General features: G+C 52.3%; 2 protein-coding genes across 2 annotated transcripts; one reads left to right on the top strand and one right to left on the bottom strand.

Moving 5' to 3' along the window:
- Positions 1–7,045: 7,045 nt before the first annotated feature.
- Positions 7,046–14,154, top strand: Lgals2 (galectin 2). The gene is made up of 5 exons (XM_036207592.1): positions 7,046–7,051; positions 9,512–9,562; positions 12,470–12,552; positions 13,749–13,908; positions 14,011–14,154. Exons 1-5 carry the CDS (start codon positions 7,046–7,048, stop codon positions 14,152–14,154), a joined length of 444 nt encoding a protein of 147 aa, XP_036063485.1.
- A 125-nt stretch (positions 14,155–14,279) lies between these two features.
- Cdc42ep1 (CDC42 effector protein 1) lies at positions 14,280–22,593 on the bottom strand. Its single transcript, XM_036208990.1, has 3 exons — positions 22,287–22,593; positions 17,342–18,061; positions 14,280–15,967 (listed from the first exon to the last, which is right to left on the bottom strand). Exons 2-3 carry the CDS (start codon positions 17,805–17,807, stop codon positions 15,219–15,221), a joined length of 1,215 nt encoding a protein of 404 aa, XP_036064883.1. The 5' UTR covers positions 17,808–18,061; positions 22,287–22,593; the 3' UTR covers positions 14,280–15,218.
- Positions 22,594–24,178: the final 1,585 nt, after the last annotated feature.

The raw sequence follows: 24,178 nt of genomic DNA, 5'->3' as shown, positions 1-24,178 counted from the left end.
TCCATTAAAAAAAAAAAAAAAGATTCTATAGCTCAAGCTGTCCTGGAATTCACTATGTAGCTCAGGCTACCCTCAAACCCATAGTGATCCTCCTGTCTCAGCCTCCAAAGTGCTGAAACCACCATGTGCAGCTCCAGAGTTCATATTTATAGGAATTTGTTTCTCATTCTAAATAAGAATATGTTTGCACTCAAAAATATTTTTGTTTAAAACTTTATTTTTAAAGATTATTATTATTACTATTATTATTATTATTATTATTATATTTCCTGACTCTCCTGACCCATGGCTGGGTGTGCTGGCTGTCACTAACAGCCACAGGTGTCTCTCTCCTTCCCCGTGCTCTGGCCCATGAGGACAGGCATGAAGTCGCTAAGCATGCCCATCTTCCTGAGGGGCAGAGCTTTGGCCGGCAAGAGTCTGAATTTCTGGGTGCTTGTTGTACAGTTCACGGTAGATTCACCCCCATTGCTTTGCTGGATACATGGGCTTCCCCTCTCAGGAGACCCTAAACCATGGGGAATCCCCGCACACTAAGGAAGGCAGACTTGTTTTTTTATCTTTTGGGGATAAGGTCTCCTAGAGCCCAGGGGACTGACTGTATAGCCAAGGATAACCTTGAACTTTTTTTCTCCTGTCTTCTTCCCAGTGCGGGGATGTCACAAGTGTGCCACCATGCCCAGTTTGTGCATGCTAGCAAGCATCCTAGCCAATTAAGCGATACCCCTAGCCTGGCATTTATTTTTTGGAGGCAGGGTCTAAGGACACAGTTCAGGCTGCCCCTGAACTCATGGTAATCCCCCTGCTTCCACTTCCTGAGTGCTGGGATTATAGGTGCATTGCCACACTCAGCTGTGATGGCTAATCTTTTCTTGTTTGTTTCTTTTGAGACAGGGTCTTACTTTGTAGCTCTGGCTGTCCTGGAACTCACTATGCAGACTCAGCTGGTCTCAAACTCAAAGGGGTCCGCCTACCTCTGTCCCCCAAGAGCTGACATTAAAGGTGTGCATCCCTGTGCCTAGTCTTGTGATGATTAATCTTGACGATCTACTTAATTGGATTGAGAGCTCTTTAGAGATGAGTAAAGCGCACCTCTGGGTGTGTCCGTGGTAGAGCATGTGGGGGTGGGGGTCAGATCCTTAGGACTCTGTCATGATCAGTGGATTAGCTGGATTCATGATGTAATATGAATCATGATTATGCTGCTGGATTCATGATAAAACAGCATCATTGGGAAAGGGAGGAGGTGATCCTGCTTGGAGAAAGTAGGTCACTGGGAGTGTGGCCTGGGGGCGGGTGCAGAATTGGACCTGGGTGCACTCCTGTACTCTGCTTAAGACGGTAAGAAGCTTCTACGACACGCCCCACCCTATGTGGTCATGTCTTGTCCAACCGAGTACAAGGAGCCAAGCAACCTTGAGCTGAACCCTCTGAAACAGTGAGCCCAGACCAGCCCTTCCTCCTTGCATATGTTACTTACCTCGTTGCTGAAATGAAATACCTTGAGGTAGGTAACTGGGGGAAGGAAGGGTATATTGAGGCTAAGAATTCAGGGCTCCAGCCCACTATGGTGAGAAGGGCCTGGTGACAGGAGATCTAACAGCTAGCTGCTCACACTGCCTCTGCAGTCAGGGAGACAAGTGCTGGTGCTCAGCTCCATGCCCCCCCCTCCTTCTTCTTTTTTTTTTCAAGACAGGATTTCTCTGTGTAGTTTTGGAGCCTGTTCTGGATCTCACTCTGTAGCCCAGGCTGGCCTCAAACTCACAGAAATCTACCTGCCTGTACCTCCCGAGTGCTGGGATTAAAGGCGCGCCACCACTGCCCAGCCCATTTTCCTTCTTATGCAGCTCAAGACCCAAGCCCTGGGGGTGGTGTTGGCCAATTTTAGAATGAGTCTTCCCACCTCCCTTAACCTAGTCAAGACAGTTCCTCAAAGGTACGCCTATCGGCCTGTCTCCTGGATGATTCCAGAGCCTGACAAACTGACAGTTGGTATAACCACCACACTCCATTAAGCTCATCTTGAAGGTATTTTGGTCACAGCAACCCCAAAAGTAACAAATATACTTTTAAGATTAAAATCTAGCTGGGTGAGGTGTAAGGATTCTGTCCTTAATTACATCATCAGCCTGCAACAGCGGCCCAGCCTAAAAAGCGGATGGGCCCTCTGTGCGTCCTTTTTCCCTTTTCTGCTCTCTCTCCTTCCGTCTGTTCTCTCTCTCTCTCTCTCTCTCTCTCTCTCTCTCTCTCTCTCCCAATAAAGCTCTAGAAAGGTAACCATGGCTCGTGACTTTCCTCCGCACTCTCCTCCGTTGGCATGGCCACCATGGGTGGCGGCCAGCCACAAGCCCCACTGTCTTAACCAACATGAGGTGTGCAATGCCTTAGTCTCAGCACTCAGGAGGCAAAGGTAAACAGATCTATGTGAGTTCCAGGGCAGCCAGGGCTGTTACACAAGAAACTGTCTCAAAAAACAAACAAACAAACAAACAAACAAAAAAATTAAATTTAAAAATTTCTCACAGCCAGCTGGTGGTAGTGACATATATTTTTAATCCCAGCACTCTGGAGGCAGAGGCAGAGGCAGGTGGATCTCTGTGAGTTTGAGGCCAGCCTGGTCTAGAGTAAGTTCCAAGACCCTGTCTTAAAAAAAAAAACAAAACAACAATCCCCCCACCCCCCACCCCAAAATCTCACAGCAAGTCTAAGAAGATGGTTGTTTGTTTGTTTAGACAAAATCTTGCTCTATGACTCAGGCTGGCCTGGAATTCACTATGTAATGAAGACTGGTCTAGAACTCATAGTGAACCTCCTGCCTCAGCCTCCAGAATGTTGTAATTACGGTAGTGAGCCACCAGAGCCCCTCAAGACGCTTTGAGCTCCATTTCACAGATGAAGAAGTCTACGTGTCCTTCCCTGTCGCTCTGCAGATGACAGAGCAGGGATGTGACATTTGCCCCCCTGATGCCCAAAACTTCCTGTTTACCCCTCCCCCACTCCCCAGCTCCTCCTCTTTCCTTCTGTCCCTCTGAAGGGAGATGTTACTGTGGAGCAGGCTGGGAGGCGGCAGGCTGGTGTCATGAAGGTGTGGATCTGTTTGTTTTCTGGGAGGGGTGGGGAGGTGAGGAGATATGGGGGGACCTTGGGTATCTCACGACCAAAGTCCTCCAACAGCAGGTGGCCTGTGGGCAAAAAGTTCCCGAAGCCAAAGGACCAAGTGTCCCTCTGGGCTCAGCAGGCACGATACCCCTTTAGGCTTCTTACCCTAAAACGGTTCAACTTCTTTAGTTAAACGTTTTTTTTTTTTTATGTATGGGGTCAGATCCAAGGCCAAGATGACATGTATGGCTTAAGTCTCTGTGTGGGTAGAGACAACAGTTCTTTGGCATACAGGCCTTTTAGTTGGGATCCTTACAACAGGGTTATACTGCTTGTACCAGAACTTGGAGGGGGAGAACAGTCCTTTGGTAATGTTCCTGTCTTAATCCTTCCACTGCTATATCAAAATAGTGCAGGTTAAACAAAGTATTAACAAGAGAGGTTTACTCTCTGTGTCCTGGAGGCTGGGAAGTCCATGAGCATGACACTGCCCTGGGCTAGGGTCCTTGTGCTGTGTCATAGCACGGCAGAGAACATATGGCAGGCAGAGAAGATTGAGCTCAGCCCATTATTTATTAGGAGCCCATTCAGGCGTTAATCTACCAGGTGGTTATGTGACCTAACCATCTCTTCAGGGTCCAGCCTTGTAATGTGACCCAATGGTAATTTTTTTTTCTTTTGTAATTAAGTCTCCAGTAGCCCAGGTTGGCCTCCATCTACTTATATAGCAAAGGATGACTGTGAACTCTTGATCCTCCTGCCTCTACTTCCAAAGTTCTAGAATGATAGATAGACCTGCACTACTCTGCCCAGCTGATGACAATGAATTCGCCATGAGTTTGGGGGTGAATATTCAGACCCCAGCACTAACCTTGGCAATGTCACCCATCACTGTAGTCATTATAACTGTGTTAGTGACAGTCTATGCTGATGTCGTCATTATAACTGTCTTAGTCAGAAGTCAATCAACTGTCCAGTGATATGAGTGAAGCTGATGTCACAAAATTGTGCATGTAGGGGGCTGGAGCCCTCTGGGTAGATGGCTCAATGGGTAAGAGCACTTGCTTTGAAAGCATCAGGACCCGAGTTCAAATCCCCATCACCCACATGGCTGTGCATGCCTCTTCCCATCACTGGAGGGTGGAGACAGGAGGATGCCGAGAGCTTGTGCCAAGGGAGAGCTCGTGGTTCAGTGAGACATGTCTCCAGGCAGAAGACAGAGAGCAGTAAGGGAGATCCTTGATGTCCCTACTCTGGCTTCCAAATCCACATACATGGACTGTGCACCTGCACACACGCAGGCATGTACCACACACGTGCATAACACACACACACACACACACACACACACACACACACACACACACATACACACACATGTGAGCACCTACACAAATCTTTCATTGAAAAAAAATAAACATGCAAGCTTGGCTTCATGGTACACAGTTGTTATCCCAGCATCTGGGGTCCTGAGGCAGGAGGATCAATGTAAATCCTAGGCTAGCCTGAGCTAACTAGTAGGTTCTAGGCCAGCCTGGGTTATAGACCCTGTATTGAAAACAAACAAACAAACAATAAAATATATAGCCAGCAAGGCACATAGCTGTTAAGGATGGTCATGTCCCTCTGGCTTCAAAGAGTCTCTTCAAAGACTTGAACTTCATGTTCTTTTCTTGTGCACTTTTACAGTTTCTGTGGCCAGCGAGAGTTAATGCTATCATTGGACGATCACCAGACCCACTTTCTTATCTCGTTTGGCTCCCAAGAGAAAGGCTGAGAAGGAATCCGTTTCCTTGTGAGTAAAATAAGGAAATCAACCACTCCCCTCCTGGCCTGGCACGGAAGGTAGTGTCCCATGGGAGCACTGGGCAGTGAGCCACCCATCAGTTCCTGGCACCACAGGGGCCTCGGCAGGGCTGGCCTCCCAGCACCCTGCCCAGTGCAGGCACCGCCAACTCGGACAGAAGCCTCTACAGGTTGCCAATCCAGAGCGCTGGCAAAGCTATGTTTCTGGGAATGCATACTGTGCAGACTGTTGGGTGCAGCCAGACTTCGTGTGCCAATGGAGAGAATGGAGCTGCATTTTTGTTTGTTTGTTTGTTTTCGAGAAAGGGTTTCTCTGTGTAGTGCCTGACCTGGATCTTGCTCTGTAGACCAGGCTAGCCTCAAACTCACAGAGATCAGCCTGGCTCTGCCTCCCGAGTGCTGGGATTAAAGGTGTGAGCCACCACTCCCGAGTGCTGGGATTAAAGGTGTGAGCCACCACCGCCCAGCTAGGAACTGAATTTTTTTTTAAAGATTTATTTATTTATTATGTACACAGAAGAGGGTACCAGATCTCATTACAGATGGTTGTTAGCCACCATGTGGGTGCTGGGAACTGAACTCAGGACCTCTGGAAGAGCAGTTGGTGCTCTTAACCTCTGAGCCATCTCTCCAGCCCCAGAACTGAATTTTTAACGGGGAAAATTAGGGTGAATGTAGGTCCTCAGAGGCAGGAAGCTGGTTCCATAAACAAAGCCTTGGAGAGTTGGAGGATTTCACAGGCAGTGACATGTGGTTCTGAAATGCAGGTTTGTGGGCCTCGGCATTCCCCAAGGAAGCTGGATCATGATGCGTTCTGTGGTATAAATCCACAGAAACCTCTGGAAGGACAGACAAAGGACAGGTTCCCTCCCGGCAGAGGCACCAGGTCGGATTGCCTTCCTGCGGATTGACGGAATCTAACTGTGTACATCACATCAAGCCCGACCATTACGAAAGTCATAGGAACACTGGGTGAAGCAGGTAAACTCCCAGCACCCCGCGTCCGTGCACTCCCTTTTGCACGTCTGCTCTGTGTCCCAGCAGAACATATTGCTTCGGGCCTGGTGCCAGGCATGGAAGCCACCGGGTGTTCGTCCTGGGTGCACACTCCATCACTGAACCACCCAGCCCTTACAGGATGGCCTGCTTTTGGCTCCTCTTCCTTCCGCCTCTTCTAATAGTGGCTGAGGCTGAGGCTCGCATCCGGGGACCTGGGCTTGCCAAGGAGAGTGTTCTAACACTCAATCTCTTAAAAAGGCTCCAGGGCCTTTTTAATAAAATGCTCTTTTGACAGTTATAGATACTTAGAGATGCTTTTAAACTTGTAAATGACACTTATTTGTATGTGCATGTGTGCTATGGTACATGTGATGAGGTCACAGGGGCAACTTGCAAGATTTTTTTTTTTTTTTTTGCGTTGATTTTTTTTTTCCTCTCCCATTATGTGAGCTCTGGGAATCCAACTTTGCCATGTATCACTTTTGAAAAGTGCATGTGTGCCACTGGATGTGGGGCTTCTGCCTGTAATCCCAGCTCTTGGGGTTCCAGAAGCGGAAGGACAATAATAGAGTTCAAGGCTAGCCTGGGTGAAATGGACAGACTCTGTTTCCCAAAAAAGAAAAAGGAGAAACAAGGTATATATATATAAAATCAGAAAAAGAATGGATGAGAGAAGGCAAAATAATGTCTTCGAATGACTCATGACATCACTCAAAATTAGAAGCTTGGACTTTTTTTTTTTTACGGAGCCAGTCTGTCTTTTTGTGGTTGTAGGAGCTGGGCTCAGCAGGGAGGTTGGGTGGCCTGCCAAGCTCTGGGTGTTTGTGGTTTGTGTGGGGGTGGACTTAGGGCCTCCTTCCCTGGGCTCTGTGGAGTACTGACCATGGAGGATGGTAGGAAGTGCAGGGAGGCCTGGAGGATGCTCAGGGTCGGGAGGCGGGGTGAGGAGCTCTCTTCCTGTTTTTTGAGTACCTGCAGATGGAGGCCAGGAGATATTAGGGAATAAAGGACCAAAGTCCTTATTTATGGCCTCAGGGTAGTTAATGAGTAATATTCTGGAATATAAGCCCAACCAAGAGGTGAAACCTGGCACACAAGCCTCTGGCAGCGACTGGGAGAGCTTTGGTTGGGAGCTGTCACCATGTCGGTGAGGATGCTGGTTCTCTGGGCCCACTTCTCTCCACCCACTTGTCTTTGCTTGAATGTGTGGGTTGGGGTGTTTTGGGGGCCCTCTATTGCTGCCCTTCTCTTGGTCTCAGTTTCTCCATGAGCATCAAAAGCTGGGTCGCCCAGAGTGGTGGCACACACCCTTAATTCCGGGAGGTAGAGACAGGTGGATCTCTGTGAGTTCAAGGCCAACCTGGCCTATACAGTGAGTTCCAGGACAGCCAGAGCTTTGTTGAGAGACCCTATTCCAAAAAGAAAGAAAGAAACTTGGGTGGATGGTCTCTAAACCCCTCAGTACTGAAGCTGCCTATCTCTCTGCTACGACCAGCCAAGGGCCAGGGCCTCTCTGTGAGGACAGTAATAGTAATATTAACTATGATTGCTAATCTCTATTGAGTCTCATAAAGATGAGAAGTTGAGACTCAAGGGCTGGGGAAAGGTTCCAGATCAATGATAGAATGTGTATTTAGCATGTACGAGGCCCTGGGTTTGATCTCCAGTACCACAAAATAACATTATTATTATTATTATTATTATTATTATTATTATTTTATTTTTATTTTTATTTTTATTTTTATTTTTTATTTTTCCTCAGGGTTTCTCTGTGTAACAGTCCTGACTGTCCTGGAATTCACTCTGTAGACCAGGCTGGCCTCGAATTCACAGAGATCTGCCTGCCTCTGTCTCCCGAGTCCTGGGATCAAAGGCATGTGTCACCACCACCCAGATAAAATAGCATGTTTTTAAATGAATTACATGGAATCTAGCTCAGCATGTAGAGTGCTTGTCCAGCGTGTATGAAGCCCTGGGTTTGGTCTCCAGCACCTCATAAACTTTATGTGGTGATGCAACCTTCAAGCCCAGCACTCAGGAGCCAGAGGCAAATGTAGCTCTGAGTTTGAGGCCAGTTTGATCTACATAAGTTCCCAGCCAGCCAGAGATGTATTCTTAGACCCTGTCTCAAAAAAGAAAGAAAGAGGTTGGGCATGGTGGTGTACGCCTTTGATCCTAGCAGAGAAGGAGGCAGAGGCAGGTAGATCTCTGAGTTTGAGGCCAGCCTGGTCTACAGAGTGAGTTCTGGGACAGCCAGGGCTGTTACACAGAGAAACCCTGTCTTGAAAAACCAGGAGAGAGAGAGAGAGAGAGAGAGAGAGAGAGAGAGAGAGAGAGAGAGAGAGAGAGAGAGAGAGAGAGAGTCTCAAGATGCAAAGGTGTTGCATTCTCTTTAAGATAGCAGAGCCTTTTTGTTCTGATCTGGCTCAGCTGTGGCTTGTGGTGTGACTTTGGACAAGTTGATGCCTCTCTCCTGGGGTCTAGGTCTCCCCTGATGTGTATGGGATGGGACCACATGGCATTCTCTGGGATTTAGATGATAGGTTCATTTCCTAGAATTGTTGAGACAATCTACTTCAAAATAGGGGCCTCACCACCACAGAGATTTCTCTCTTGGTCCTGGCCACGCCTGGAATCCAGGGTGGGCGGGCCCCTGGCATTGCCTGAAGGCTCTGGAGGGAACTTTATCTATTCCAGTTTCCTGTGGATGTGGGCATCCACAGGGCCGGTCTCCAGCAGCCTCGTAACTACAGGGTTTGCCCCTCTGCAGATGGGTTTCTCTTTGGGGGTGTGTTTTTGTGCCCAGTTCCCTTCCCTTTCAAATTAAAAAAAAATTATTTGTGAGTAGTGTGTGTGTGTGTGTGTGTGTGTGTGTGTGTGTGTGTGTGTATACCATGTGCATTCTTGGTGCCCACAGAGGTCAGACAAAGGCACCACATGGAGGCTGGGAACCAAACCTGGGTCCTCTACAAGAGCAGCAAGTGTTCCTAACCACTGAGCCATCCCTCTGACTCTATTTTCCTTTCTTTTTTTAAAAAAAGATCTATCTATCTATCTATCTATCTATCTACCTATCTACCTATCTACCTATCTACCTATCTACCTATCATGTGTACAGTGTTCTGTCTGCACATATCCCTGCAGGCCAGAAGAGGGCACCAGATCTCATTACAGATGGTTGTGAGCCACCATGTGGTTTCTGGGAATTGAACTCAGGACCTTCGAAAGAGCAAGCAGTGCTCTTAACCTCTGAGCCATCTCTCCAGCCCCTATTTTCCTTTCTTTTAAATCTAGGACATTAGTTACAGTGGATTTAGGGCTGATCATAGACCAATATGATCACATTAGGTTATACCAAGACCCTATTTCCAAGGAGGCCACAGTGGCAGATGCCATGTTGGATGACTAGGACGCATGTGTGTGTTTGGTGAATGTTTGGTGAATGCCACTACCCAAGCCTGCAGGATGCAGGATGTCCCTGTGACTGGGTGTTGGTGATGGAAAGGCTAGTGATATCCTGGCCTCTGCCTCTCAGGGACCCTTGGTGGCCCAGGCACACCCTGGGTCCTTCTCTATTTGGTCACCTCTTCACTCTTTCTCCTTCCAGAGAACCAGACAACCCCCTCATAGCACCAATAAGGAGCCCGGGACCAAAGGGGTGAGGCTGGCCCAAGTCACTTGGCCAGCTAGAGGAAGAGCTGAGGTGGTCCTACTCACCCTACTGGCCCCTAGGAACCGCCCCATTTCCCACCTGCCTTTGCCTTCTATCTCTCCAGTCTTAGGCTTTGCTCAGTGGGGATAAGGCTCTGGGCCTCTACATGCTACCAAGTCCCAAGGTCCCTATTTACACAAATGTGCCCCCAACCCTGGTCTTTCTGTACCCTAGCTCTGCGGCAGCCTCCATCTCCAGCCTCAGGGGCTCCAGTTCTGTTTTAGCCAGGAAATCAGTGATGTACGGAATGGGTATAACTCCCCACCCTAATCCTGACACGCATTCCATCGCCCCAGAAAGACAGGGGAGGGCAGATGGCATCTTCTTCCAGGGGTGGGGGGCTGGCATGTTGGCATGTGCATATACATAGCGAGAATGTGAGTGACTGACTACCATGGTTTGTTGTTGTTGTTGTTGTTGTTTTTGGTTTTCGAGACAGGGTTTCTCTGTGTAGCTTTGCTTTGTGCCTTTCCTGGATCTCACTCTGTAGACCAGGCTGGCCTTGAACTCACAGAGATCCTCCTGGCTCTGCCTCCCGAGTGCCGGGATTCAAGGCGTGTGCCACCGCCGCCCGGCTGACTGCCATGTTTTCATGCCTGTGTTCCTGAGCACATCTGAAGAGAACTGTGGATTGTGCTTTCAGGATCCACCCACATCCCAGGGAGAGTTCTGTCATCAAGAGCCTGAGGGAGGAGAGAGTCAGTCTAGCTAAACCCAGAGCAACTGCTTCACTTCCCAGGTCCAGATCTCTCCGCCCCAAGAACACAGTGAGCTGGCCCCTTGGACACCTTTCGTTGTGGTGGTCTAAGAAAGACTGTTAGTGTTCCGGTCGAGGAGAGGCCAGGGAACATTCGAGCCATCTCACAGTACACAGGATGCCCCCAATAGAGACCTGACCACCCCATTCCCTAGGGACAGGCCCAGAACGCTGCTCTAAGTGATTGTTCCTGAAGTTGACATGTCTCTGCCATCGGAGCTCCCACTGAAGTGTCCCTTTATTTTAATTACCCGTCTGCAGTCCTGCTCCATAGCTCGTGCCTATAACCCAAGCACTGAGGAGGTCAATGTAGGAGGATCGCCAGTTCAAAGCCAGCCTGAGCTACAGTGAATGGGGGTATTTGGGCAGGGTGTCGAGCCTCCTTTGTATTTGAGTCTGCTGTCCTCCATCCTTCTGTGCAGTGAGAAAGGGTCTGACAGTCTCCCACCAGCTGTGCTCTTGACCTCGCCCATGATCCCCCCAGCCCCCACCCAGACAGGGGAGTTGATAAAATACAACAAGACAAGGGGCTGCAGAGATGGCTCAGCAGTTAAGAGCACTGGCTGCTCTTTCAGAGGACCTGGGTTCAATTCCCAGCACCCACATGGCAGTTCACAACTGTTTGTAACTCAATTTCAGGGATATCCAATGTCCTCTTCTGGCCTTTGCAGGCACCGGGCATGCATATGGTGTACAGACATCCATGCAGACAAAACACTCATACATATAATAATAATAATAATAATAATAATAATAATAATAGTAACAACAGCAACAATAATAGGCTGGAGAGATGGCTCAGTGGTTAAGAGCATTGGCTGCTCTTCCAGAGGTCCTGAGTTCAATTCCCAGCAACCACATGGTGGCTCACAACCATCTATAATAGTATCTGATACCCTCTTCTGGCATGCAGGTATACATGCAGAGCACTCATACATAAAATACAAATAAAAAATAAAATAAACGTTTAAAAATAGCAATACAAGGCAAGAAGAAACCAGACAGAAAGCATGTCAATAAATGAACCCCACGACGCAGAAATGCTCCCCAGCCGTCTGAAGAGCTGCTCAGCTCAGCTCTCACCCTCTGGTCACAAGTGTGAAGGATGGACATTTCAAAGCAGTGGGCTATGGAGACTCAGCCTGGACACTTTCCCATTTAGCCATCAAAGATGGCGGGGGGTAGGGGATGGTGGTGGTGGTGGTGGTGGTGGTGGTCAGGACTGGGGAGATGGTTCAGAGCTTAGCAGCACTGCCTGCTGAATCCAGAGAACCCTGGTTCATTTCCCAACATCCACATGGTGGCTCACAGCTGTCTGTAACTCCAGTTCCAGGGGACCCAACACCCTCACCCAGACATACATGCAGGCAAAAACACCAATGTACATAAAAATAAAAAATATAAAAAAATTCATTAAAAAAAGATAGAGGAGTCAACTGCCAAGAAACTGGGGTACTGTTGATGCCCTGTTTGGAAGCAAGGGCAGAGGAACAGGTAGGTAATACAGGGGTGGCCACCCTCATTTCTGCCGTCTGGGTCAGGCCCCGTGCTTGGGCCTCACAAACTGGGTGCTGAACTTCCTGCAAACTGCTTGAAAGTGGATGCTATTGGTCTCCCTCAAGATCTGTCACACAGTGGGTACTCAACAACTGTTTTTGACTTTTTTTTTCTTGGTTTTTCAAGACACGGTTTCTGTGTGTAACTTTGGTGCCTGTCCTGGATCTCACTCTGTAGATCAGGCTGGCCTCGAATTCACAGAGATCTGCCTGGCTCTGCCTCCCGAGTGCTGGGATTAAAGGCGTGGGTCATGTTGAGGGCAGTGTGTTACTTGAACACTGGGAAACCGCAACATCTGCGAGGTCAGGCTGTCCATTCTGTGACTCTGTAGCCCTAGCCTTTCTTGTCTCGGGTTGTTGGGTGGAGCAGAGGGAAGCAGAGGGCAAGGGGGCTCTGGAGAGCCCTAGTTAGAGTGCCATGGTCTCCATGAGGGCAGAGAGGTAACGGAGTCATCCAGAATGGCGGGACGGCAGGATGGCAGCAGGGTAATGGGTCTCTCTCACAATTCCTTGAAGGCTTCTGTTCTTCTATTGCTCCAGGAGAAATTCGAGGTCACAAACTTGAACATGAAGTCAGGGATGAGCCTGAAGATTAAAGGCAAGATCCAGGAGAATGTTGACCGGTGAGCATGGTGTGGGCAGAACTGGGGCTCAAAGGCTCGGGAAGCAGTGACTTTTTTTTTGAGACAGAGTTTCTCTGTGTAATTTTGGTGCCTGTCCTGGATCTCGCTCTGTAGACCAGGCTGGCCTCAGAGTCTCAGAGATTCCCCCCGCCCCCTCCCCTCTGCCTCCAGAGTGCTGAGATTAAAGGCGTGCGCCACCACCGCCTGGCAAAATGTACTTATTTATTTCTATTTTATGTGCATTAGTGTTTTGCTATGGAACTGGAGTCACAGACAGCTGTGAGCTGCCATGTGGTTGCTGGGAATTGAACCCAGGTCCTCTGGAATAGCAGTCAGTGTTCTTAACCACCGAGACATCTCTCCAGCCCCCAACTCTTCCTTTGTATGCTTCTTACCAAACCCCTGCTGGCGCCGTTGCATCTAATCTTTGCGTTAGGAACCTTCAGAATGTCAGACGCTGTGCTCTCTGTTCCTTGTCTTAATTGCCACCAAAGGAGCAGGTGGAGAAGTGTGGCACTCTGTCTGGCCCAGGAGGTCTCCAGTATACACATCCTCCCGCTCACCACCCACTTAAACCAGGTCCTGCGACTCTAACTAGAGACAGCCACCAGAGGGCGACAAAGGCCCCGCTCTCTTCCTCCACTGCAGCAGAGGAAAAGACTGCAGTTACCTCTGCTCAGCCCTAGGCTGACAAGCATAGAGTGATGCCAGTATTTTGTGAGATAAACCTCCTGTGCCTTAGGAAGGAGACAGGCAGACACACAGAGCAGGAGCTAAGAGGAAAAAGCCCTTCTTTCCTACCCAAGTTCCTTGCCTGCAGAAACATGCAGATATGCCTGGTCCGAGAACCCCACCCATGATGGAATTCCACACCCCAAATGTTCTACTTTCAGGGACTCCGAATGTCTAACCCAGGCTCCTCTAGTGATCCCGTTAAGCCGCACACCCCTGCCTGCATCCCTCTGGTGACAGTCCTTCAGCTGTCTCCCCCAGGACAGACAACCCTAATACCCGAAGTTGTCACTATCAAGTACCCTGCCAACAGCCTCGGTGCCTACTCCAAACAGCACGTTCCACTACTGTGCACAGCCTGACTGGTTGCAAGACACAGATCCCAGCCACAACATCTTCACTTACTAGTCTGGGGTTAACCAAAGCCCCCTGTCCCAAGCTGTTCTGTTCTCTTCTCCCTCCAGCATCACCATTAACGTGGGCCAGGGGAAAGACAAGCTGAATCTGCATTTTAACCCTCGCTTCAACGAATCCACCATTGTCTGCAACTCTTGTGATGGCGGCAGCTGGGGCCAAGAGCAACGAGACAGTCACATGTGCTTCAGTCCAGGAGCAGAGGTCAAGGTGAGGTCAAGGGCGAGCCTAAAAGGTGACCCTTCTGCCCGGATGTGGGAGCACCACCAGGCCCCTTCCCAGACTCCCCTGACCTATTTCCTCCTCCTGTAGATCACTGTGGCCTTCCGGGATAATGAGTTCAAGGTGATGCTACCTGATGGACACACGGTGACCTTCCCCAACAGGCTGGGCCACAACCACCTGCACTACCTGAGCATGGATGGGCTCCACATCTCCTCCTTCAAGCTTGAGTGAGCACGCAGCGCCTCCTCAGAACAAGACCCCAGCCCCCAAACCCATTTCGGCCCCTTTGTGAGCCCCATCAGAACCACAGCCTTTAGGTCCTGAACTTCCACCCCGGCCCCCAGGTCAAGAGCAAATAAAAGAGTCCACATTTATTACTTCCATATCGAGAACTGTTAGCACTTCCCACGAGTGTTAATGCTCCCCCACCTTTGATACAGGTTTGGAAACCGAGGGACAGGGCGTAGCACGGCCCAGAGAAGAGGGTGGGAGGTGCGCCCAAGCCACCCTGTGCGTGTAAACCTGCCTCCCTCCTGGTGATCTGAGCACCTGCCAAGCTGCCCCATGGGATTATGGGGCAGATACTGGTTCCAGGCACCTGGGGCCAGGGTGTTCCAGGAACTGCAGATAAGGGTCCCACCTGGGCCTCTTATCGTCGAGCATTCCAGGCTGGTTATTCATTACCTCGGCTGCCCCCGCTTCTAGATGAGGCGGGGTGGGGGCTGAAAGGGGGTCCTCAACTTTCCAAGCTCTCAGGAGGGGAAAGGGCATCTCAGCGGGGGCTGCCTCCGTGGCTTCTTAGGCAGTTAGCTTTTATGATCAGGCGCAGGAGGCAGGTCTGGGGTACAAGGAGAATGGAGTCTACTGCGAGGTTACACCTGACCTTCCTCTGGGAACTGAGGGGCCTGGAATAGGCCTTCTGGGGTAGCTCTAAATGGGCAGGGGCAGGCAGTCCCACTCAGAGACAATGGCCCTGTGTGGTCCTTGTCCCACCTCCACCCCACCCGGGAAGCATCCTGGGTCACAAAGGCCACGCTGTGAGGCCATGGGGTTGGCACGGAAGTTGGCACTGAAGGACGAGTGGGTCTAGAGGCAGTGGAGGGAGGCGGGCCAGATGAGTAGGGACCCCCTCAGCCATGGCTGCCTTGCACAGGCCAGGAAGGACTTGGGGCTAACTCTGGTTGGGCAACTGTCCATGTCTTGTGGGCAGACGCAGTGGTGAGGGGACAGTGGGTGAGCTCGGCCCCTCTGCTGCTCTCTGAGGATGGCAGGACCTGGAGCGCATGCCCAGCCCCTCACACCTTGACTTCATCATCTTCCTCGGCATCAGCAAATTCAAAGGCATTGACCTGCACCATGCTGGGCACCGGGGCCCTGCTACTGGCTGGAGGTGCACTCCATTCTTCATTCAGGCTCTCCCAGGAGCTGTGGACTTGCGGTAGCACCCCTGCCAGCTCCCGCCGAGCATCCAACTCCGTATAGTGGCGGCTGGCCCGGTTGGCCCCCCAGCTGGCTCCACGCTTGCCAAAGGCCATGTTGGGAGGTACCTGGGGATTCTCTCCCACAGGACTGGGCTTTACCTCAGCCACAGGGCCCAGCACTTCAGTTCCCCCATTGGGGAAATGTTCCCGGGCTGGGGGGCTTGCTGCAGGAGCCGGGGGGCTTGTCACAGGGTCTAGGGTGGCTACGGCACAGACTGGGAGGTTTGCAGTAGGGGCAGGTGGGGTTGCTGCTGAGGCGGGGGCACTGGCAGCAGGGGCGTTGGCAGCAGGGGCTGGGGTCTCGGCTGCTGGGGTTTCTGAAAGGCTCATGACCCCTAGCAGCTCGCTGAGGAGTGAGGGGCCTAGGTCAAGGTCAAAACGGAAGGATAAGAGAGAGTCAGAGCGTCGAAGCTCGGGCTCAGGCGGGAAAGAATTTTGCTCTCGGTCTTGAACACGGTCGCGAACACGGTCACCATCATGGTCACGGTCACGGTCACGGTCCCGGCTGTTGTGCTTTTCCACACGTGGCAGACGCGAGATGGTGCAAAACCCAGAATCTAGGCCTAGCAGGGAAACGGGGAAGAGGTCAGGCTGGGGTCCCTAGTCTGTTCCTGGAGACAAAGAGCCAGGACAACCTTGACCTACCATGCGGCCCTCGGTAAGCTGTACCCCTTGCTGGCTTCTACGTCACCCCTGCCTTTCCAGTGTAAGGACCCCACAGCCTTCCACAGGATCTCTGAAACTAACCCTGATCCCGCTTTACAGAAGAGCAAATGGAAGTTCAGTTTGCGATGGGACAGACATTGCCCAAAGCCAGTCTGTCGGGGTTGAAACTATGCCTTACAGCTTGAATCTTGACACCCAGCCCCTGGTGTGGACTTGGCCATGGCTCCTGGGTCCCTCTATGAAACTGACTGACAGCTGCATGTGAGTTTATCTGTGGGCACACAAAGGAACCAGAAGCCAGGGCCTGGACAGAGAAATCATAGGTTCTCAGGACAGAGGCATGCCCTCCAAAGGTTACCAGCCCAACAGCCCTTGTTGCTTCCAGGACTCCCAGGCCTGACGGAGTAACTATGGAGTTCCCCGGACCTATAGTGGCAGCAAGACTGTAATTCAGAGCATGACCATGAGGGGGCAGCAGTAACCCATGGTCCCCGGAGAGCTGTCCTGCCAAGGCCAAGGTGGCATTCATACCTGAATCAATTTGCCAAGTTACACAAACCTTTGTTCAAATAACACCTGAGCACCTGCCACAGAGCTGCCTGGTGCATATCTGACTTTGGCCCAATCTTTTTCTGTTTTGTTTTTTGAGACAGGGTCTCTCTAGGTAGCCTAGGCTATCCTGGAACTCACTGATGTAGATCAGATTGGCCTCATGACATCACTGAATTTTTTTTTTTTTTTTTTCCGAGACCGGATTTCTCTGTGTAGTTTTGGAGCCTGTCCTGGAACTTGCTCTGTAGACCAGGCTGGCCTCTACGTCACCGAATCTTAGCACCGAGACTAAAGGAGCAATTAAGGTGAGGACTGGCGCTCAGAGGTCCATGTGCTTCCTGTAGTTGGAAGGACAAGGCCTGGAAACCAGAGTGGGCTCAGAAATACTGGGGGGCTGCCTAATGGAAGGAGGCAGGAAGGGGCGGACCCCACAGAGCTCAGAGATGGGAAAGGTTTGTCAGAGTCACAGAGCAAGTTAGAGGGCTGCTAGAACATGAACTCTATCGCAGCCTCGGTGACATGAGGCCTACGCAGGCTGGCACCCCACCTCCCTAATGCCACCACCACCCCTCATCCCCAGCCTAGGTTGGGGGCCAGACTGCACTGGGAGATTGAACAGCCTTGGGGGAAGGTTGTTATGGGAGCTGGCAGAACCCCACAATCTCTCTGGGCTTGGGAAATCTCTCCATGGGAAAGAGGCTGTGAACCTGGGTCCTCACCATAACCAGAGCGGCCATCCGTGGAGCAGGCAGGACTGCTGTCAAAGCTGAGCTTGCCCACCACCAGGCTGTCATAGGTGGCCTGGTTGAGCTGGGGCAGGGAGATGGCATTCTTGATGATGGGGGAGACGGCAGGTGGGGCAGGCGAGGGTGCAGTTGGGGAAGCCATCCTTCGGGGCGGCACCCCCACCCTGCGCACCTGCTGGAGTTTCCTGGCCAGGAAACTTCGGGGTGAGCGGTGGTGGGTGTTTCCAGAGCGGCCCCCATGGTTGCTGAGGAAGGAAGTATCACCAAAGACATCCCCACCACGCCCCACGTGCATGGTGTGGCGGAAGTCCCCGAGTGGGGGGCTGATCATGTCTGCTGTCAGCCGCCTCTTTCCATGGGAACTGGACACCCATCCTACAGGAGACAGCTTGCCCAGGCTCATGGCGGGGGCTCCGGTGCCCCCCTGGGGGCCGGGCATCAGCTTTGGCTGCTCACAACTGCTGGTCCATGCCCACCTTGGGCCAGGGAAGATGGCAGGCTGGGCTCAGGGATCTTTCTCAACCTCTTTCTCTCGATGAAGATGGCGGAGCAGAAGCCAACCCTTGACGGTCCCCGGTGCTGAGGCTGAGGGAGTCTATTGCGTCTCTCTCCCAGAGGCCCTGCCCCTGGGCCTGGGGAGGCTGAAGATCAGAGAAGGCACCAGATGGGTGGTCTCCGTCCTGGGGTGGAGACCTGGAAGGGCAGAGAGACAGCATTGTGCCATGGCAGCAGAAGAGGAAATCCGAGAGCAAACAGTAACCACCCAAGAGAACAAGCAAGACTGCCCCACAACGCACGGTTCCTAGATTAGAGCCAGCCAGGCACGAAGGGGGACCTGCAGAGTCCATGTGTAGGAAGTTGAAGTAGGAGCCGGGGGCGGTGGTGACAGCGTGGGCAAGGTTTACTGAGCAAGCTTGAGGACCTGAGTTTGGCTCCCCAACACCCATGTAAAAGTCAATCGTCGAGCATGCGCCTGTAATCCCAGTGCTGGGGGGTGGGGGCGGAACGGAGGCAGGATGATCACAGGTTGTCTAACTAAAACAAAACTAACGCAAGTTTCGGGTTCAGTGAGTGACTCTGTCTCCAGGAACTAAGGGAGAGTGACAGCAGAGCAGGACGTCCAATATCCTCCTCTGACGTTTGTATGTGAGTACACGGACACACGCACGCACACCAGAGTCTCTGAACAGGCAGGGTGGACAGCAATAGCAATCAGAAGTGTGGATGCCTCTGAGCGCTATTGCCTGGCGAGGTACAAAGACCCCGCTCTGCTCTCTGAGTTCTCCGTGGGCATCAGGGAAGCAGAAGAATGGCCGATCACTACGTAAAACCGGCAGGTGAGGTGCCAATGGCTCTCCAGCACAAGTCAGGCGACTCAGACACTCAGACCCGCTGGAGCAGGAGCGAGAAGCTGACCTGAAGTGAAGTGGCTTGCCTGTGGCTTCTCAGAAGGACACAGGGAGCTGGGTTCCCCATCCCAGCGACCTTGAGCCCCAGACGACATGCCTCTTGCCGGCATATTTCAGTTCTCTGTGGGCTCAAATCTATTCTACCTGGAGAGGTCGAGAGAAAGGAGGCGTCCTGCCAAGGCTGTGTACACAGTCGGCCACAAAGCCAGCACTGACGTTCCTCAGAACCTTCTACCTCCAAGGTGCTTCCTGGATAAGGGATCCTGTGGTCAAAAGTGGCTTTTCCCAGCCAGCTCCTGCACGCTTGAGCAGAGTCAAGGCTCTGAGGAGGCCAGCAGAAAGGGCTTTCGGTTGGTCAGGTGGATGGCGAAGCCTTGTTGTTGGGGAGTTTTAGGGTAAAAAATGTCTTATGGGTGCCAAAGCTACTCCCTATGTACAAATGCCCTCCTGATCCCTTGCCCACTGCCTTCTCAGAGGGTCTCTCTGTGTCCCCTCTTCTCTTTCCCTAGGTGCCTGTAGGGTACTTAGGATCCTGTAGCCCCAACTCTGGTTTTCTGTGTTCCAGAGAGGGCCAAGCTTGTTCAAGGTCCCATCAAGAAGCTAGTCCAAACTTGAACTCGGGGCCTCTGACTCACAGAAGCCCTTGCTGGCTTTCGGGGCCCAGTCTTGTTTCCCTGAGCACTTTGAGGGTGGGGCGATGCCTGGATTTTCCTGCCTCACTCCCTCCCAGAGCTTAGCACGTGGCCAAATCCACAGGCAGCCTAATCACTAGCTGAGATAACCTTCCGGCCAGAGGACCACCCCCTGTCACCTTCTGAAGGGGTAGAGTAGATTAGGGACTCAGAGTTCTCACCCTGTGACCTTGGGCAAGTCACCTCCACACACCTGCTCAACTGATAACGATCTAGACCTGAGTTTCAACCTTTTTTAAAATTTTCTCAACCCTAGCAGCCGCCTCCAAGCATAAAATTCTCAATGCAGCCTTTTTATAATGTTATTTGAAATTCAAAATAGGTTAACTAACCAGATAAAACAAAGGAGAACTGGACAAAGCTTGCTTTGTTTTAGGACTGCATTCTCTTCCGTCCCACCAGAGGATCCTCCTCCAACCCTAGCTCCTCCCCCCCTGGAGTGGGGGGGGGGACTTCTGAATCATCCCTTTCCCTGGCACCCCCAGCGCGGAGAAGTCCTCGTGGAATGTTTGCTGAAGTTATAAAGCATTCTGCTTGTTGTTGGCTGACCAATGACATGATGTCATTAGATGATTCTCCAACACCCCCTTGAGGCTGGAAGGCTGGCTCAGGCTACAAAGAGGGCTGACAAGCCCAGAGAACAGACTCATCCAAGGTCCCCTGGCAGGTAAACACCGGCCAGCCTTCCCAGCTCCGCAGCTCTCTAAACTGTAGCGTCCAGAGGAAGGAGCTGTGGAGCAGGGTAGGGCTCACTTTGCAAAATGGCACATGGAGGGGTCAACTGTGTCTACCATGTGGACATATCCCTCCCCATCCTCAATTCTCTAACTTGTGTCTTCCAGGCTCCTGCCCCATCCAACCCCCTGACTAACCTTGTGATGAAGACACCTCCCAAATGCCTCTGGGCACCTCTAGATAGCGTCCTCTGCATCTACACCCATCTACCGCAGCAGAGGGTCCTGGCCCAGCTTCAGCTACTGTCTCGCTTCCCAAGGAGATAGTCGGAAGAGCCTCCCGGCCAGAGAAGGGAATAAGGGGCCGAAGATGTAGAAACTCAATCCTCCTACACTGCCGCAGGGCCTGGGTTCAAATCCAACACCTCCTAAGTAAGGGGCAGCTTTCATTCCAGTGACTCTTGGTGGCAGCCACCTACCCCATGGTGCTAGCCACAAACGACTGCTGGCCTTCAGGCTCGCCCCACCTGTGCTGGGTACTGAGATACAAGGACCTCCTTTTTTTTTTTCCCCCAAAGGCCTAAGAAACTGCCCCTGTAAATGCTCAATTCTCCCATTTTACATTGGGGAAAAATGAGCCCTAGGTCACAGAACCCAAACGTGGTGTGTCTGGAGTTTGCTTACATTCTACCGACACGAGCAGAAGTAGTACTTCGCCGCTCAAGTTACGATGGCAGACGTGGGGAGGTGACCCGAGGGAGGAACAGGAAGGAGGACCCTGGCCCTACAGTTCGGCATCCATGACCTAGGCATGAGCGGCCACGGGTGAGGCGTCAGTATGGCCAGAGCTCTTGAATTTACTGATGAACGGTACGGGCACGTGGCCAGAGCTCCCTTGGGAGTAATGACCACAGGGACAAATTTGGGGGCTTTGGCAGGGCGCACTCACTCAGAGGCCCACGGGGGTGGATGTGGAAGCAAGGAAGTTGGGTAAGAGAAGCCACTCAGATGGTGGGGAAGGGCCAAGGCCTAGGGGCAGCTAGCCGCTCCTTGGAGTACCCAGATACTCCCTCAGGCAGGTACATAGAGCCCCACCCCTCCCCCAAAGCCGGGCAGCCTGCTCGGGAGAGCAGTTTTGACAGCAACACAGGACTGTGGGGTTCTGTTGCTTCAGGTTTCCCCCAACCTGTGGCATTCTGTGGCATTTGGGATTAGAAGTTAAGTCCTCCAGGGGCATCCCCTCAAAGTCCAGCACTTTGAGGTGGAAGAGCGGGGAAACTGAGGCCGGAAAGGGGATAATAAGTTGCTTGAGTCACCATCCTGAATCCAGGTTCTCTGAACTTCAATGCGGGTAGGATAGGAGGGGGCGCCTCGGGCCATTAGAGAGAGTAACTCGCAAAGCAGGAGGAGAAACGACTTTTTTGTTTGTTGACAAGGTCTCGCTATATATAGTCCAGACTGACCTCGAAATTGTGACTCTCTTGCCTCAGTTTCCTAAGTATTGGGATTAACTCGTGTGCCACTACCGACTTACTAAGATGCCTTCTTGCCACAGCACCCCAAGCTAAGTTGCCCTCTACTCTGCCGCTGTGCTCTTTCAGCCTCAGTTTCCCGGTCTAGAAAACGAGCTTCAAACTTGGCGAGTCGTGCATAGTTGGGACAAGGGCAGAATCAGCTGGAATGGGAAGTCTAAGGAAGACTTCAACCAGGAAACATTCCCTTCTGGGGACCTCGTAGGGGAGACTTTGGAGAGACCCTCGCTCCGGTCCGGCGCAGGCAGCGGGCAGCGGCTGCCGTGGCCAGAAGGGAACCGGACGGATGACCTCATCGTTGCTCCAGTCTGGAATGCAGCTGGGGAGGGGGCAGGGTGCCCTGTCCCCAGCTTCCCGCTCCCGCGCTGGCGTCGCCGAGGGGCCCTGGGGTCCCTTCCCTTCCGCTGCCCGCGCAGGAATGCGCGCAGACGGTCCTGAGCTCGTCCTCTGCCCGCCTCCCGGCTTGGTGCTCTGTCCCCCGATCCTTGGTCCCCTGTGCCCTCCCGCAACGTGACAAAACAACCCTAGAAGTCTGCGCGTCCCGGCCTTCTACCGGTTGGCCCCGCGCGCCCAGGACGGTGCGCACTCCCCCGGCCCGCGCCCGCGGTTACCTCGTGTCGTCGAGCCCGGGGGTCCAGGGGCGGGTGCGCTGGCGCGTCCCTGCGCAGCCCGAGTCGCTGGGCCGGTCTGCGCCGCCCTGGCCGCGGGCTTGGCGGCCGGATCCCGGGGCGGGGGCGGGCTGCGGGCTCCCTCCGCCCCTGCTCCGCCCGCGGCGGCCGCGCCCCCTCCCGGGCTAGCCACGCCGCGAGGGCTGCAGGGGCGCGGCGGGGGTGCCAGGCCAGGCCCCTGCCCGCCGCCCCTAGGCGGGGCGACCTCGGGAATGTTCGCTCTGTCCTGAGCCAGGACTGCCCAGAGGAGGCCACTGGGACTCTTTGCTGCCCACTGCTCCTCAGATGACCTCCGGGAGTCTAGGGCTGACAACTTTGGCCTGGACCTCCAGCCTTTCTCTGCTGGAGCTGGGGGAACTGGCCAGAAGACCTTGGCTTTTCTGAAGCGTGGGGCATTCACTTTTTCCCTTTCTCTCCAGTCCCCTCCTGGCCACCCAGTACAAGCCCCGTGCAGTGCCAGCAGAACACTTAGCTACTCCGGGGAAGAGGCCATTATTACAGGCCACATGGGGAGAGGGGTGTAGGGTAGCATGTGGTACTGTCATGGACCCTAACGATGGTACGGCCCTTGTTCCTTCCTTGCCTTTCAGTGCCTCAGTTTCCTCATGGGGCTGCAGAGATGGCTCAGCTTCCTGCTCTTCCAGAGGATGGAATTTCTGTTCCCAGAGTAAACACACACACACACACACACACACACACACACACACACACACGCATACGCGCGCACACGTGTGCGTACACAGACACACATCTATTAAAGTGGAGTTATCTAAGCAGACATCAGATATTACATTATCTCCTGTTCCCTGCTCTACCAACTAGGAGAGTTGTTGAACAGGTAAATGAGGTCACACCTTAGAAGTCTTTAGTGGGGGGCCCTCTACTTCAAAGAAGACACAAAATCAGCCATGCTCAAGGAGATAAGACAGATCCTGGCCCTCTTATATCATGTTGTACCCTTTTCTTTCCTCTGAGATCAGACAGGAATCCTGGGGGCTGCCTGTGGCACAGACAGGTCCCTAAGGCAGTCTGGGAGTGGGATATTAAGCAAGGTTCTCTGGAAGAGAGGAAAGCCGGGTAAGACTTAAAAAGACAGAGAGGCCGAGAGCCTAGGAAGTTCACACTGGGCAGACTGTGGCCAAAGGCTTTGAGCTATGAGGCAGGGCAGGAGCTGGGCAGCGCGGGAGCTGGGCAGCGCGGGCCCTGTAGGGGCGAGGAGCCATAAGGAGAGATAGATAGAGGAGACAAGCTGTCATAGAGTGCTGTGCCTCCAGGGTTGGCTCTCCTAATCCTCTCGCTAGCCACCTGGGGGGAGGTCATTTTTCCAGCTGGACAGATGAAGAAACTGAGGCACAAAGCATACCAGTACTTGCCCAAGTGGCATGTAGATAAGACTGGCTGGGGATCTTTCCCTCGAGGCACCTCAGGGAAATTGAGAACTGTGTGTGTCCCCAAGACTTAGAGGCACTGAAGCACATGGGTGATGTGGTTGGAACACTGTAGTACAGAATTGGGCCAAGGCCTGGATACTTAACCGTGGCCAGGTGTCTAGGCGTGCATAGATGCAATTACAAATCTCTCAGCTTTTATTGAGCACCTAATGCATACCGTGCATAATCACCTTTAATCTCGGCGAGAGCTCTATGGGGACAACCGCGTCATTATGTCCGCTTTGCAGAAAAGTGAAGTGACTTGTCCAGGGCCTCCTACTTGGCAGGATGACCACATTTCCTGTTTGTCAAGAGCACCCGTGTCCCGGCTTGATTACCAGTGCCGCTTGCTTTTGCTCTCAAAGGTAGTCTGCCTAGCTGGAAAGTCACTCATCTCTCCAGCCA

The sequence above is a fragment of the Onychomys torridus genome, chromosome 16 (assembly GCF_903995425.1).
Source record: "Onychomys torridus chromosome 16, mOncTor1.1, whole genome shotgun sequence".
Classification (NCBI taxonomy): domain Eukaryota; kingdom Metazoa; phylum Chordata; class Mammalia; order Rodentia; family Cricetidae; genus Onychomys; species Onychomys torridus.
The sequence above is the reverse complement of the archived record's forward strand: the minus strand, read 5'-3'. Positions and strand labels throughout refer to the sequence as shown.

Bases quoted from the DNA above. Each gene is read 5' to 3' on its own strand.
- Lgals2 (XM_036207592.1), top strand. The intron at 9,563-12,469 runs GTGAGGCTGGCC...CTATTGCTCCAG, and splicing joins AGGAGCCCGGGACCAAAGGG to GAGAAATTCGAGGTCACAAA. The intron at 12,553-13,748 runs GTGAGCATGGTG...TTCTCCCTCCAG, and splicing joins ATCCAGGAGAATGTTGACCG to CATCACCATTAACGTGGGCC.
- Cdc42ep1 (XM_036208990.1), bottom strand. From the start codon at position 17,807: ATGCCCGGCCCCCAGGGGGGCACCGGAGCCCCCGCCATGAGCCTGGGC. The intron at 15,968-17,341 runs GTGAGGACCCAG...TTTCCCTGCTAG, and splicing joins GGATGGCCGCTCTGGTTATG to GCCTAGATTCTGGGTTTTGC.